At 45.0% G+C, this 15,706-nt stretch overlaps 1 protein-coding gene across 1 annotated transcript in view; it reads right to left on the bottom strand.

Annotated features, from left to right (window-relative positions):
* Positions 1-2,087: 2,087 nt before the first annotated feature.
* LOC138977948 (calcium and integrin-binding family member 2-like) overlaps positions 2,088-15,706 on the bottom strand; it is a 16,413-nt gene continuing 2,794 nt past the window's right edge. Inside the window, exons 3-6 of the mRNA XM_070350562.1 lie at positions 14,356-14,503; positions 5,508-5,614; positions 4,591-4,679; positions 2,088-3,364 (exon numbers count right to left, since the gene is read on the bottom strand). Coding sequence (XP_070206663.1) covers positions 3,343-3,364; positions 4,591-4,679; positions 5,508-5,614; positions 14,356-14,503 — 366 coding nt within the window. The 3' untranslated portion in view covers positions 2,088-3,342. The remainder of the gene's footprint in view (positions 3,365-4,590; positions 4,680-5,507; positions 5,615-14,355; positions 14,504-15,706) is intronic.

The raw sequence follows: 15,706 nt of genomic DNA, 5'->3' as shown, positions 1-15,706 counted from the left end.
GTGCGTGTGAGTGTGTGTGTGTGTATGTGTGTGTGTGTGTGTAGAGCGATTCAGAGTAAACTACTGGACCGATCTTTATGAAATTTTACATGAGACTTCCTGGGTATGATATCCCCAGACTTGTTTTCATTTTTTCGATAAATGTCTTTGATGACGTCATATCCGGCCTTTTGTAAAAGTTGAGGCGGCACTGTCACACCCTCATTTTGATTGAATTTTGTGTAAAGCAATCTTCGACCGGCACGGTTGGCCTGGTGGTAAGGCGTCCGCCCCGTGATCGGGAGGTCGTGGGTTCGAACCCCGGCCGGGTCATACCTAAGACTTTAAAATTGGCAATCTAGTGGCTGCTCCGCCTGGCGTCTGGCATTATGGGGTTAGTGCTAGGACTGGTTGGTCCGGTGTTAGAATAATGTGACTGGGTGAGACATGAAGCCTGTGCTGCGACTTCTGTCTTGTGTGTGACGCTCGTTATATGTCAGAGCACCACCGCCCTGATATGGCCCTTCGTTGTTGGCTGGGCGTTAAGCAAACAAACAAACAAACAAATCGTATGAACCAATTCATGTCCAACATAGGCATTTAGACCTGACGGACAGTAAGCCCCTTAAAGATAGAAACGAAAGCCGGACTTCGGTATTGCATTTCAGCTTGGTGGCTTAAAACTTAATTTATGACTATGGTCATTAAAAATCTAAAAATTGTAATACATTTTATTTTTATATAAAACGATCCAAATTTACGTTCATCTTATTCTACATCATTTCCTGATTCCAAAAACATATAAATATGTTATATTTGGATTAAAAACAATCTCTGAAAATTAAAAATATAAAAATTATGATCAAAATTAAATTTCCGAAATCGATTTAAAAACAATTTTATCTTATTCCTTGTCGGTTACTGATTCCAAAAACATATAGATATGATATGTTTGGATTAAAAACACGCTCAGAAAGTTAAAACTAAGAGAGGCACAGAAAAGCGTTCTATGCAGCACAGCGAAACCACTACCGCGCTAAACAGGCTCGTCAGTTTCACTCTGTTTTGCACAAGCGGCGGACTACGGTCATTGTGAAAAAATGCAGTGCGTTCAGTTTCATTCTGTGAGTTCCACAGCATGACTAAATGTAGTAATTTCGCCTTTCGCGACTTGTTTTTAATTTAATTAAAGGCACAGTAAGCCTCCCGTAAACCATCACAAATACTGTCATGCTTTTACACACAGTACAAACACCCTTCCATTTGAACGCTCACCAAACGGGAACATCCTAGGTGCCCTACGTAAAGAGCGAGCAATTTTTAAAGAATTAATTTTGCGCCGATTGCTCAGAGACAATCGAACCGTGTTGCGTTTTGGCGCTAGACCTAACTTTTAAAATCTAAATAATAAATTGACAGCTTGTTACACAAATTTTCTTAAATCATAAAAGAATTCTTTTTTCATCAAGACAAGATCAGTACAACTCGAAGTTTTGAAAGTTTGAAAAAACAAAAGCCCGGAAGCAGGGTCACGCAAGGTCGTGGTTCTCGTAGCAGACGACGGTTTATCGCCAGTTCCTCTGAACAGTCAAAAGCCATCGCTAGAGTTCTTGTGAACCACAGCCGTTTGTTTCGTGCTATTGCAGATAAGCTCACATCGAGTCGCATTCAAATTACTAACTGACGACAACATTGTGAAAAAGGGAAACTGGATCACACGGGTTCACGATGGCTCAGGGGCAAGATAAACCACGCAAAAATATATTCTTTGAAAATTGCCCGCTCTTTACGGAGGGCACCTAGGATGTTCCCGTTTGGTGAGCGTTCAAATGGAAGGGTGTTTGTACTGTGTGTAAAAGCATGACAGTATCTGTGATGGTTTACAGGAGGCTTACTGTGCCTTTAACGTGTCTTGGCCATTTGTGGTGTACGTTTCGCAACAATGCTGACACGTACATACGCACACACGCACGCACGCATACACCCACGCAGACAATGCACGCACTCTCTCTCTCTCTCTCTCTCTCTCTCTCTCTCTCTCTCTCTCTCTCTCTCTCTCTCTCTCTCTCTCTCTCTCTCTCTCTTGTGTAATAACACGCACTAGCATAACGGCAAATAAATATGTATTGCTTCCGGTTTTGATTCTTCCCATATAACAAACTTACAACCAACATACATGGCAATACTTTCAAGTCAATCATCCAGTCCTTGCGTGTAATTAAGATCTTTCATAAAACACTCAGATATTGTCGCTCATTTACAAGCCAAAACTCAGATCCAAGCATCACCATAAGCATAACACAGTCAAAATCGAAATGTACAATTTAACATGAAAACGGGAACTACGCGAAAGAAGCCTCTGACAATAGAAGAGCTTATAAGGAAAAAGATACAACTATCTCTTTTGTAACTTAGCAGTCCAGAAGATACACAAATATCAGCTCTCTCTCTCTCTCTCTCTCTCTCTCTCTCTCTCTCTCTCTCTCTCTCTCTCTCTCTCTCTCTCTCTCTCTCTCTCTCTCTCTCTCTCTCTCTCTCTCTCTCTCTACTCATCCCGAGCCCGAAGGACTGAGACTATCACAGAGTGCACTTTACAACCTAGTGAAGATATAATTATGTGCATTGTTTGTTTGTTTGTTTGTTTCGTTCTTTCTTTCTTTCTTTCTTCCTTTCTTTCTTTCTTTCTTTGTGTGTGAAGGATAACCACATGAGGCAGAGCACTATGATACTATGCCATAGTCTATGGACATGATGTAAGAAACAAAGGGAAGTAATCGATTTAAATGATAAACAACAGCAGTGGGAGTAATGTGGAACTCTCCAGCTACAACTCGAACAAAAAGCACTGAGATGAACAAACGACTTTCATCTAAGCTAACTGTATGTTCATTTCCATGCTTCTAGTTTCTTATTCTCTCAGTTCCAGGACACTAGTTCCGGCCAGAGATATATTTAGAAGTTCTCTATTGTTGAGCGACAGTACCGGAAGTAACGCCTCTGCAGATTTTTTTTCTCGCCGTTGCAGACGCGAGTCATTTGAAAAGAGAGCAAGCGCTAGCGGCCACGCGCAGTTGGTGATCCTGTCTATTTATATAGATCTATGTTCCGGCCATATTTAGAGCGATTACTTCACTTCGTTTCTTAGATAGTGGTCGTTTGTTCGTTTGTTTGTTTGGTATTGAACTTCATTTTTTTCCAGAAAACATCCACAAACATCATATATCAGCAAGCAAAGGCGCATTATATAGGCTATTACCCTGTATCACGTTACTGTTGTGGAGAGGAAGAAAAGGAGTGATACAGGGACGGCGCTGGTTCCAGTAAGATCTGGTACTGTCTTTGATTTCTGTGGTCTTGGAGAACTCAAATGCGAACGTGGAAGGTGCTGCAATAAACAAAGAAAGCTGATTACACTTTACATAATGCGTATATGACTTGTCTTTTTATGTGTCTATTCATTGGTGTGATTGTGGTTTGTACATGCTTTACTCGTGAGCAATCATACTTAATTAGGTAACAAATTGTCATGATCTGAAAGACATTAAGGCAATCATTTACACTGTTTCACACTTTTTCTTTTTTTGTTTATTACATTACCTGCGATGAAGAACTCGTAGATTCACACACACAAAAAAGAGACAAAAGCAGCAGCTGGACCCATTTTGTATAACAAAACCACACAATTAAAATGTTCACGAGAACATTACAATTATCAGTGAAAATTACTATTTGTTTTCCCAGATAACGTTGAATTTTCACTTTTGGCTCAATTAACCTGTCTGGAAGTGAGCTAGAACTGAATGTCTAAATACTATCAGGTGTACATGATAAATTATGGTTTTATCGCTAATTAGTCGAGGACAAAACTGAAAATTAGTAATCAACACTGTCAGTTAACATTTTCGCTGTGAATTACACAGAACTCGTAATAATTGAAAATATAACTTGAAAATGGTAGCCCCGGATTTTGGCGCTAGTAAGCCGTCATATCAACCGGCACAGAGGTGAGGAGCCGGGTAATACAGGTAAGTGCAGGTGAGCTGTGAGTGCAGGTGAGTTGTGTGTGCAGGAGAGTGCAGGTGAGCTGTGAGTGCAGGTGAGCTGTGTGTGCAGGTGAGTGCAGGTGAGCTGTGTATGCAGGTTAGCTATGTGTGTAGGTGAGTGCAGGTGAGCTGTGTGTGTAGGTGAGTGCAGGTGAGCTGTGTGTGCAGGAGGGTGCAGGTGAGCTGTGTGTGTAGGTGAGTGCAGGTGAGCTGTGTGTGCAGGAGAGTACAGGTTAGCTATGTGTGTAGGTGAGTGCAGGTGAGCTGTGAGTGCAGGTGAGCTGTGTGTGCAGGTGAGTGCAGGTGAGCTGTGTGTGCAGGTGAGCTGTGTGTGTAGGTGAGTGCAGGTGAGCGGTGTGTGCAGGTGAGCTGTGTGTGCAGGTGAGCTGTGTGTGCAGGTGAGTGCAGATGAGCTGTGTGTGCAGGAGAGTGCAGGTGAGCTGTGTGTGCAGGAGAGTGCAGGTGAGCTGTGTGTGCAGGAGAGTGCAGGTGAGCTGTGTGTGCATGAGAGTGCAGGTGAGCTGCGTGTGAAGGAAAGCCAGAGGGAGGGGGAAAACCGAATGTATACTTGAGGAAATCTGGAGCCCTCGAGATGACGTGTTCAAACTCTACGTAGGACAGCATTCCGTCATCGTCAAGATCAGCCTCTTCTAGCACCTGTTGGTGGTCGTTAGAAACATTCACATATCAAAGACTTAAAGAATTAAAACAGGTAGTGACAAACATAGGACTGTTTAAAAAAAATTAAAAATACACACAAAGGTATTAATTTGTAAAAGGTAAAGGTAATTACGGACATATAGGACTTTTTGCAATTTGAAATAATACACACGAAGGTGTCGCATTTGTTTTCCTTGAAAAAGGTTGTGAATGTGTTTGCATCCTCTCACCCATCCAGCAACAGTATATCTACCCATCTGTAACTAACAAACTAAATAAACCGAGCATGGTTGGAAAACATCCAGCAAAGGGAGCGAACTTTGTAAAATGTAGCTTATATAATTATTATATCACAGCTTTTCAACACATCGGTTGTGTCCCTTCCATTACGTTGAACGGAAAACACTCAAAAGCGGCGGCTGTTGAGTGTTAAAGGTTAACAACCGGAAAATTGCAGCATGTGACCACTTTCCTGAAGCTGATAACTAAACAAAACTAAAGAGAAAAACACTAGATAAATAGACAATTGATCAAATGATGTGGCAGCCTAAAGCGAAGTTCCTGTTTTGACAAATAGAATTGTCCGTCCAATTCTAAATCACGGACAATACTATTTACCCAAAAAAATCGCAACAAACTTCAATTTTGACCCATCCAAGTCTTCAAATATTTGTTTATAGGACAAAAACAATACTTTTTCTGAGTTTTGTTTTATCGAGGACCTTTAAAAATGTAAAAGGGAAACGCTTTCCAAAGAAACAAAACTTAATTGCCGTGCCATCTCTGCCCTTTACCGACTGCAATTGATCGAAAGGTATGGCTTACCTTGTCCACAACGAAGTTCTTCTCATCCTGGGTCAGACCGTCCTGGGTCAGTTTGAGCAAAGTGGCCTCCAGGTCGGATCTGTTCAGGTTACCATCCCCGTCCCAGTCTGCATGTAGGCAAAGAAAACTAAGACAGGGGTTCACGTGCACTCACACACACATACACACACACACACACACACACACACACACACACACACACACACACACCGTGACACACACACACACACACACCGTGACACACACACACACACACACACACACACACACACACACACACACACACACACATACGCACACTGTTAGGAAACGCTACCGTTGCTGAGCTTTGGTTCAGTTTTGTGTGTTGCATGTAGTTGACTTATTTGTACTTTGTGGGAAAGTACCGATATTATATTTTGTAAACACAATATTTATGCTTGGACGAGAATGCAGGTGAACTTTCTAGTCCTGTCAAAACAAGTTGTTTACCATGCTGATTTAGTGTGAGTTCGTGGCGTTCGATCGGATTAAGGGCGTCGGCACCTTTTGATGTACGTCACAGAGAACGTCACCATTCTAGTCCATGGGCGGTTCGCATATAATGTAGTTGTATCATGTTCGGTCTGGAATATTCTCGAGATTGAGTATTTACTATATATGCCAGCGCGATTTGTATGTAAAAAGCTTCTATTTGAGTTCTGCTACGTTGTGCAGTTGTATGTATTGAATGCTGAATAAATCCTCGAACTCAATTTGACGAGTTGTTTTCTGTTGCTGCGAAGACGGGCGACGTAGAATAAAAGAACACAAATATACGACGTTTGAGAACTTGTGGCATTCTCAAGTGTCGTGTAACAATTGGGGGCCAAGCCGGGATCTACGTTTAACGCCAAGGGTTTTCCAGTAACAAGGACCAGTGTCAAGACAGTCACAGGAGGTAGCCATCAATCGGGTGTATCCTTAGGGATCAGTATTGAGACTACGGAACCGTGGATTCGGTGTGACTGGTGAAGAGTTTGGTAATCGCCGCAGCTCGGTACGGTGAGCGACGCCGGAGTGTATCGGGATTACAGAGGTTAGGCCAAAAAAAAAAATAGGTGTGGTTACGGTAACATAGCCAAAAAAAATAGGGTAGGTAGGTAGGCAATCACTTTTTTTTTTTTAAAACTTTTTTTTCTGTGTACAAATTAAACCTACCGTACTTTCCGGGTGACAAGGCGCTTTGTTATCTAAGACGCACCCCCTTCTTTTAAAAAAAAAATTGTAATCCAGTCAGGGGCCAATAGGGCGCACCAAAATGACCCAGTTTTTGCCATGAGAGGTGGTTCCCCTGTCATATCTGAGAGAGGAAACACTTCCTGCGGTCAGTGACCAAAGGCATTGTGATAGCTAGGTGGCCTTGTTAAAAGACACGACCTTCTTCCCAGGGGTCAATGACCCAGTTTTTGCCATGAGAGGTGGTTCCCCTGTCATATCTGAGAGAGGAAACACTTCCTGCATCGGGGTCAGTGACCGGTCAGTGACCGAGTTTAACAGAGTGGAAATCTGTGTGTGCGGCCAGATCAAAGGCAGGGCAGTACCTAGTAGCTGAAACATGCATTATCACAAGTTGTTTGACTGGTACTCAAGCGGTCTCTTTGATTTTTTTCGTATTTCATACACGGATTAGGCGCTTCACTTGACAGGGAAATAAGTGTGCGACACGGGCGCTTTCGCTTTCATTGCGTTTTTTGCACTCGGTTTTTTTTGTTTTTTTTTGTTTTGTTTTGACAAATGTAATAAAAAGCTATAGGATCGGCCCCTAAAAATAGGGTAGGTCGGGTTACCGTAACCACACCTATTTTTTTTTTAGGCCTTAGCTGCCGTTTGGACGAGACGGACTTCGTTGCAGAGCTAGTGCATTAATACTACGAAATACGACTGAGGTACGTCGTGTACGTATCGTGAGCAGAGTGCGCCGTCACGTTAGACGAGGAGGGTGGCAGCCTGCGTCTACGAAGGTGACCAGCGACGAGAGAAGCATCGGAGGTGCAGTAGAGACTGTGTTCTTTTAGAAGACTACATTCGTCTACGTTCGGGGCTGTGAAAGAATACAGACGAACGCACCGGAAAAGACCAGAATGGCTGAGTTCTGGGGAAAAGGAATTGAACTGGGACTAAAAGGCAAGCAGTTGACGGAGTTCGTCGAGTCCCAGACACGACTGCTGGCGCAGCGTGAAGAAAGACAAGCGCAGCGTGAGCGAGAAGAAAAAGAAAGACAAGCGCAGCGTGAGCGTGAAGAAAGACAAGCGCAGCGTGAAGATAAAGAAAGACAAGCGCAGCGTGAGCGTGAAGAAAGAGAAGCACAGCGTGAAGAAAGACAAGCGCAGCGTGAAGAAAAGCAAATGGAGCTGAAACGCTTAGAGCTCCAGATAGAAATGGAGACGAAGCGCTTAGAGCTTCAGACAGAAATGGTGCGTGTTCAAAATGAGCACGTGGCACTACGCCAAAGAGATAACCAGCAGCAAATGTTACACAGGGCACCGAAACTTCCAGCATTCGCTGACGGGAAGGACCAGATCGACTGCTACCTTGCAAGATTCGAGAGGTTCGCCGAGAGTGCTAGATGGCAGCGCGACGACTGGGCGATTCTACTCAGCGCACATTTGACTGGGGCAGCACTTGAGGTCTACGCTAGACTCTCAAACGATGACGCCAGAGACTATAATGTACTGAAGGAAGCTCTGTTGCGTTGCTACAACTTCACTGAAAGTGGCTACCGTCAACGCTTCCGCGAATGCCAGCCATTGTCTGGAGAGACACCGAGACAGTTTGTGGAGCGCTTGTCGTCATACCTGCAGAAGTGGGTGGAGTTATCAGGTGAAGAGCAGTCATACGAGAGTCTGCGGGACTTGATCGTGAAGGAGCAGTTCATTAATGCTTGCCCGAAGGACCTGGCGACCCGCTTGGAAGAGCAAAAACTGCGGGGTTTGAAGGACATTACTGATGCTGCTGAGCGTTATCTTATTGCTCATGGAAGGACCCTGGGGACGTCAAAGTCATCAAAACCTTTCCAGAAGAGTGGGAACCAGGGAAACCAACCTCCCAAGGGACAAACTGAGTCCGCACCATCATCCAATGAAGGGCAGAACATAACGTGTTTCCATTGCAATGCCAAGGGCCACCGAGTCGCCAACTGTCCCCAAAAGAAAAATAACGGACATGTCAATGACAAAGCGCAAGAACATCGACGGAGATATTACGACAACAAGAGGCAAACGAGTGGCTCGAACCAACAAGTATGTGCGAGCAGCGTCATACTTCCAAGGGCTGCCGAGCAAGTGGCTACACCATCGGACGTGGAAGAATGTATTTCTGATGGCCAGCTTCTACTCGCCAATGGCAAGTCAATCTCTGTCGTCGCCAGCGCAGCTGTGTCAGTGTCGAACATGCCCGTGTCGAAGGGATTTGTTGAGAAGCAGGAAGTGACTGTTCTCAGAGATTCGGGCTGCAATGGAGTCATTGTCAAAGAGGATCTGGTGCCAACAGAGAAGTTCACTGGTGACTTCAAGTGGACGCTCATGGCTGACAGCAAATGCGTGAGGGCACCAGTGGCAAAGATCCAGATAGATACTCCATACTTCACCGGAGAAGTTGAGGCCGTCTGCCTGAAGAAGCCCTTGTACGATCTATTAATTGGGAACATTGGGGGTGCGAGACGTCCTGATGACCCTGATTTCGAATGGAGAATGGGCTCAGCTCAGCCTGCTGCTGAGGAGGAAGACCCACTGCCATTCGCGAATGAAGATATCAGCGAACTGTTACGAGATGACAGAGCAACTGTGCATCGCCGCGACCAGCCGCAGGTTGTAAGCGCTGTGACGACCAGAGCCCAGGCGAAGAAGGACAAAACAACTACGCCACTCAGGGTCACCAACAGTTCTGCAACTGCTGTCGTGGACAGGGATCGGCTGATTCAGCTACAGGAGTCGTCCTGTCAAGGAGATGACTAAGGGCGAAGGCACTGTGCAATTTGAAGTGAAGGCCAAGATTCTGTACAGAGTGTTCCAGCACGCGAGAGTCAACGGTGGGAAGCCATTACGTCAAGTTCTGGTGCCTCAACCACTTAGGCGCCAGGTGATGGAGGTGGCCCACGACTCTATTATGGGAGGTCACCTGGGTGTCAAGAAGACATCGGACAGAATCCAGGCTGCGTTTTACTGGCCAGGACTGCATGCAGATGTGACTCGATTCTGCCGATCGTGCGATATTTGCCAGAAAACCATACCTCGAGGAAGGGTCCCGAAAGTGCCGTTGCAGAAGATGCCTTTGATCGACCGACCTTTCAAGAGGGTGGCCATTGACCTCATCGGCGAGATCAAACCGCCAAGTGAAGCGGGTCATCGTTGGGTACTGACCCTGGTAGACTATGCAACCAGGTACCCAGAAGCCGTGCCTCTGAAGAAAATTGACACCGAGACTGTTGCCGAGGCACTTGTGGACATTTTCAGCAGAATTGGGGTTCCTGAAGAGATCCTCACAGACCTGGGGACACAGTTTGTCTCTGAATGCATGGAAGAGGTCAACAGGCTGCTGAGCATTCGTCACTTGACTACGACACCCTATCACCCGATGTGCAATGGGCTGGTCGAAAAATTCAATGCGACGCTGAAGTCCACGCTGAAGAAACTATGCAGTGAGCAGCCAAGGCAGTGGCATCGCTACATCAATGCCTTGCTGTTTGCATACAGGGAGGTGCCACAAGAGTCCACTGGATTCTCCCCGTTCGAGCTGATGTACGGGCGGACCGTGAGAGGCCCGATGCAGATACTAAAGGAATTGTGGACGAAAGATGTGGACACACCTGAAGTGAAGAACAGTTACCAGTACGTGTTCGAGTTGCGAGAGAAACTGGAGGAGACTCTCGAGATTGCGAGAGAAAACTTGAGAAAGTCTCAGGATAGCGGAAAGCACTACTACGACCGCAAAGCCGTAAACAGGAAGTTTACACCAGGTAACAAAGTGCTGATACTGCTTCCCACTGATCACAACAAACTACTGATGCAGTGGAAAGGCCCATACGAGGTTGAGGCCGTGGTAGGGATCAACGACTACAAGGTGAATGTCGGCAAGAAGTCCAAGATCTACCACGCTAACCTCCTGAAACTGTATGTGGAGAGACCTCCGGAAGCAGTACAGGTCGCAGCAAGTGTGGAAGAACCAGCCGAACTAGACGAGTTCGACGGTGAGGAACTACTGGAGTTGGGAGACCTCCACAAGAAAGAGGGAGTGGATGACGTCAAGCTAGGACCTGACCTGACAGAAGATCAGCAGAAGGAGCTGCATGATTTTATGGGCAACTTCACCCATAGGTTCTCTGATGTTCCAGGCTCTACGTCCTTGGTCGAACATGAAGTCCACCTCACATCTGACGTTCCTGTTCGCTCAAAACCATACCCTATCCCGTTTCAGGCTCGGGAATCCTTGAAGAAGGACATCGACAGCATGTTGAAGATGGGGGTCATCCGTGAGTCATCATCCCCTTACTCATCTCCCGTTGTTGTTGTCAAGAAGAAAGACGGTACAAACAGGGTATGCATTGACTTCAGGAAAGTGAATAAGATCACCGTGTTTGATCCTGAACCAATGCCGACGGCAACTGATCTATTCCGACAGTTAACCGGCAGTAAGATCTTCTCAAAGATCGATCTCAGCAAGGGATATTGGCAAATTCCTGTGCGCGAAGAGGACATACCAAAGACCGCCTTTGCAACTCCAGACGGAACGTATGAGTGCCTGCGGATGCCTTTTGGCATGGTGAACAGTGGTGCTACCCTTACGAGGGGAATGCGAAAAATGCTCAAAGGAATGAAGAATGTTGTGTACTACTGGGATGATCTGCTAGTCCACACGGAGACCTTTGCGGAGCATCTGGAGACTTTGAGGGAACTGTTTTCCCGCCTGACAAAAGTGTCACAAAGATGTGAGTAGCATATTTGTGAGGTGAAACCACGTCGTGTTTTTAACCTCCCTAAATGTTGTACAGGCGAGGGTAGCTGACCGGACTGGCGTTATTCACGTGTTTCGGGTGTTGCACGTAAAACTGGCTTAGCTTGATGTGAGTTGTGTTTGAGACATGTAGCTGGTCTGGGGTAAATAACGTCACAGCGTGTGAGATTTCCAACCGGGAAGGTTGTTCAGCGTGTGTCAGACTTGTTCTGGGAACAAGTACTCTTTCAAGAGACGGGTCTCTTAAGGTAAATGATTTACTATGTTGTATATTAGTGACGTTGGAATACATAGCTGGAGCGTAAAGGTTAGTGTGTATAAAGTGCACCCAATCTTAGTGTGAAGCGTTGAGAGAATTCTTGATGTAATTGTTTCACGGTTTTTCATGGGGAATTTCTTGAACATAATTGCTAGGCATTTATGTTATGGTTAAGACGGTCATGCTTTGTATGGGGAGTGCTATTCATTGATTAAGTGTTAGTTTGGATATTGAATCTGTACGGAATGTGAACGTGGAATGAACGAGAATGTATGAGTGGTACATGAACGTTTGGAAGAAGAGATGGTTTTAGAGAATGTTGTATTAAGACTTGGTTAAATTCTTTAGGAGTTTCCATGAGGGATTTCCATGGCGTATAAGGGAGGGACCTTACACGAGAGAAGCGCTAGACGACGGTGGAAGCAAGGGACCACCTCTGCGCAGATGACTAGACGAGTGGAGTCTTCATCGAGACCGGTCGTAGCTGACGACGGTTGTTTCCGCTACGGGCGGAAGGGTTTCGCAGGGAGAAACCTGGAAGGTGTGTGTTGGCATCTTCAGAGAGAGGTGTGTTGGCATCTTCAGTGAAAGGTGTGTGTTGGCATCTTCAGTGAAAGGTGTGTGTGGCATCTTCAGCGAAAGGTGTGTGTTAGCATCTCTGTGTGTTGGCATCTGAATTCATTATTCTACGACGATTCAGCGAGACAAGTAAGTGAACTGGCGACATGCAGTGAGCCGTGAGACGAACTCGTGAGTGTCTGTTGGTACCTTCTTGTGTGCGTTAATCTATATTTGAGAAAGTATTGTTATAATATGTATTTACATGCCTTGAGTGAAAGCTGGAAGATTGTGCGAACTGTGTGTTGAAAAGTTGTTCGTATTGATGTATTTAAAGTGAAGAAGTATGTTGTTTTGGTTGAGGAAATAATGAGCCTGCATCCTCCCAAGTTCTGTTTTTGAAGTGTTTGGTGTGAAAGGGTAGAGACAGTGCAAAAGGGCAGAACACGCATAATAAATTCACATGCAAACCACTTCGTGACACATTCACTGAAGGAAGGTCAAAAGGGGCTTTTGTTGGAAAACGTCACCAAGATCCTCAATGCGCCACGTCCTGAAACCAAGAAGCAGGTGCGATCCTTCCTTGGATTGGCTGGGTACTACAGAGAGTTCATTCCAAACTTCGCCGCCATAACGGCGCCTTTGTCGGACATGACCCGGAAAGGATGCCCCAACCGAATACTCTGGGGACCAGCTCAGGAGAAGGCATACCAGACCGTACGCGACCTGATGTCACGAGACCCGGTGCTACGCCTTCCTGATACTGCCAAAGAGTTCATCTTGCGTACAGACGCATCGGACGAAGGGATCGGCGCCATGCTGATGCAAGAGCATGGAGGTAAACCGTTTCCGGTCAGCTATGCCAGCAAGAAGCTGTCAGGAGCCGAGAAGAACTACTCGACCATGGAGAAAGAGTGTTTAGCCATCGTGTGGGGAATCAAGAAATTTGAACTCTACCTCCAAGGGGTGAAATTCGTGCTTCAGACTGATCACAAACCCCTCACCTACCTGAACTCTGCGAAGTTTGTGAATAATCGTATCATGAGGTGGGTGATGTACTTGCAGAACTTTGATATGCGAGTGGAATCGATCAAGGGTTCAGACAATGTTGGAGCAGATTTTCTCAGCCGAGTATGTGATTAAAACTGTGTTCATTCTCCAACGGACTAATGTACATACCTGGATTTCAATCTGTTATGTATACATAATATGTGTACAGGTAGCGTTTCAATGATTGAAAGAAATTGGGTAAATTTCTTCTGGTGTTGGGGGTAATGTTAGGAAACGCTACCGTTGCTGAGCTTTGGTTCAGTTTTGTGTGTTGCATGTAGTTGACTTATTTGTACTTTGTGGGAAAGTACCGATATTATATTTTGTAAACACAATATTTATGCTTGGACGAGAATGCAGGTGAACTTTCTAGTCCTGTCAAAACAAGTTGTTTACCATGCTGATTTAGTGTGAGTTCGTGGCGTTCGATCGGATTAAGGGCGTCGGCACCTTTTGATGTACGTCACAGAGAACGTCACCATTCTAGTCCATGGGCGGTTCGCATATAATGTAGTTGTATCATGTTCGGTCTGGAATATTCTCGAGATTGAGTATTTACTATATATGCCAGCGCGATTTGAATGTTTAAAGAGCTTCTATTTGAGTTCTGCTACGTTGTGCAGTTGTATGTAATATTGAATGCTGAATAAATCCTCGAACTTGCGAAGACGGGCGACGTAGAATAAAAGAACACAACTATACGACGTTTGAGAACTTGTGGCAATCTCAAGTGTCGTGTAACACACACATAGGCTAGACACACATGCACGCAAGCACGCACGCAGGTACGCGCTCGTATTCACACACACACACACACACACACACACACACACACACACACACACACACACACACACACACACACACACACACACACTGTAACACACTGACACACACACATACAGACACATACTCCTTTTCCTAAAAGGTTCCTCCTTCGTTCGGCAATAGTTTCAAACTTAGGGACTTGATTTTTTCACGAATGACAGACTGAACTAACTAATATTGTACCATATATTTTGAAGGCGTACACAGACTTGATGTCACGTGATGCTGCCTCGCTGAAGACGCTGAACATATCGAGAAACTCCTCAAACGTCATGTGACCAGAGCCCTCCTCCGAGAACACTTTGCAGATCTGGTCCTTGAACGGATTTTCCTGGAACAAATAAGAGGATAAAAGTCGCTCGTTCATTCCAATGCTTGTTATTCTCTCAGGTGCCAGGAGAATGGTTACGAATAACTCTCACTTACTCTATTACACGTGTTGTATGCATTTAGAGCGCTTGCTTCCCTCTGTCTATCAGCTTTTCTGGACTGAAAAGAACAACATATTTACACAAAAGTTGTATTTGTATGGTGGTCACTTGCAGGGAACTATGTATACGTGACCGAGCTATATAGTCATTGAAATTAACAGTATTTACCAATAGTTGGCTGATCATGAACAAAGTGGTACTTCAGCGAGCTGATTCATTTTCACTTTACAAAGAAATTGTTACCGATTTTACGCGGTTCATGAGTTTTACGCGAGATCTATATTCCCGCTTTAATACATTGAAAAAAGCGAGGTGATAAAACGAGTGTAATGGTAGGCATTGAAGAAAAAATACGATGGTGAAATCATTTTAATTGTCTGTACTTGGGTGATGACTTTGACTTGTTGTTATTGTTGTTGTTGTTTTTGGCTCACGTAAGTGTAGCCTATGCGATGGTAAACTTTGTCTGTCTGTGCGTGCGTGCGTGCGTATGTATGTATGTGTGTATGTCTGTGGTAGAAACTTTAACATTTTTGGCTAAACACCGAAATACTCATTTCACGTGGTTAATTTTCAAGCACCATCTTCAAATTATTGAAGCAATGATCAACATTGTGTCGGCATGTGTGTAGTTAAAGCGTGTATCCAAAGAAAACGGGTGGTGGGGGGTTTTGAAGGGGTACAAGCAGTTGACTGATTTGTGTCGTGTTTGGCATGTAGACGGCAGGTCAGGTGTCAAGATCAGGTCAGGGGTCGCGCGAAGGATTGTGGTCCAGTTCTCACCTCGCCGATTCGCCGGGGAAGACGATTTCATGTTGTTCGGTTTCTAAGCTCCAGAAAAGTAAATAAAGAAGATACCAAAGGGAGATTTCCTACAATTTGATCTGCACAGCGTGTTTCCAATGTCCACGCGAGGAAGAGCTGTCGAAAGCGCGGCAGTCAGTGTCGATCTTGCAGCCGTATCCCGGTAAGTTCAGAGACAGATCTAGTGTCTCCCACTCTGATAACGTGTCACCTACTGTTAATCCGTTTTGTTTTAATTTCTTTTTATTTCAGCAGACACGGATGTCAAACACAGTGCTAGGCAGTCACCTCTAGTGAAA

The sequence above is a fragment of the Littorina saxatilis genome, linkage group LG1 (genome assembly GCF_037325665.1).
Source record: "Littorina saxatilis isolate snail1 linkage group LG1, US_GU_Lsax_2.0, whole genome shotgun sequence".
Classification (NCBI taxonomy): domain Eukaryota; kingdom Metazoa; phylum Mollusca; class Gastropoda; order Littorinimorpha; family Littorinidae; genus Littorina; species Littorina saxatilis.
The sequence above is the reverse complement of the archived record's forward strand: the minus strand, read 5'-3'. Positions and strand labels throughout refer to the sequence as shown.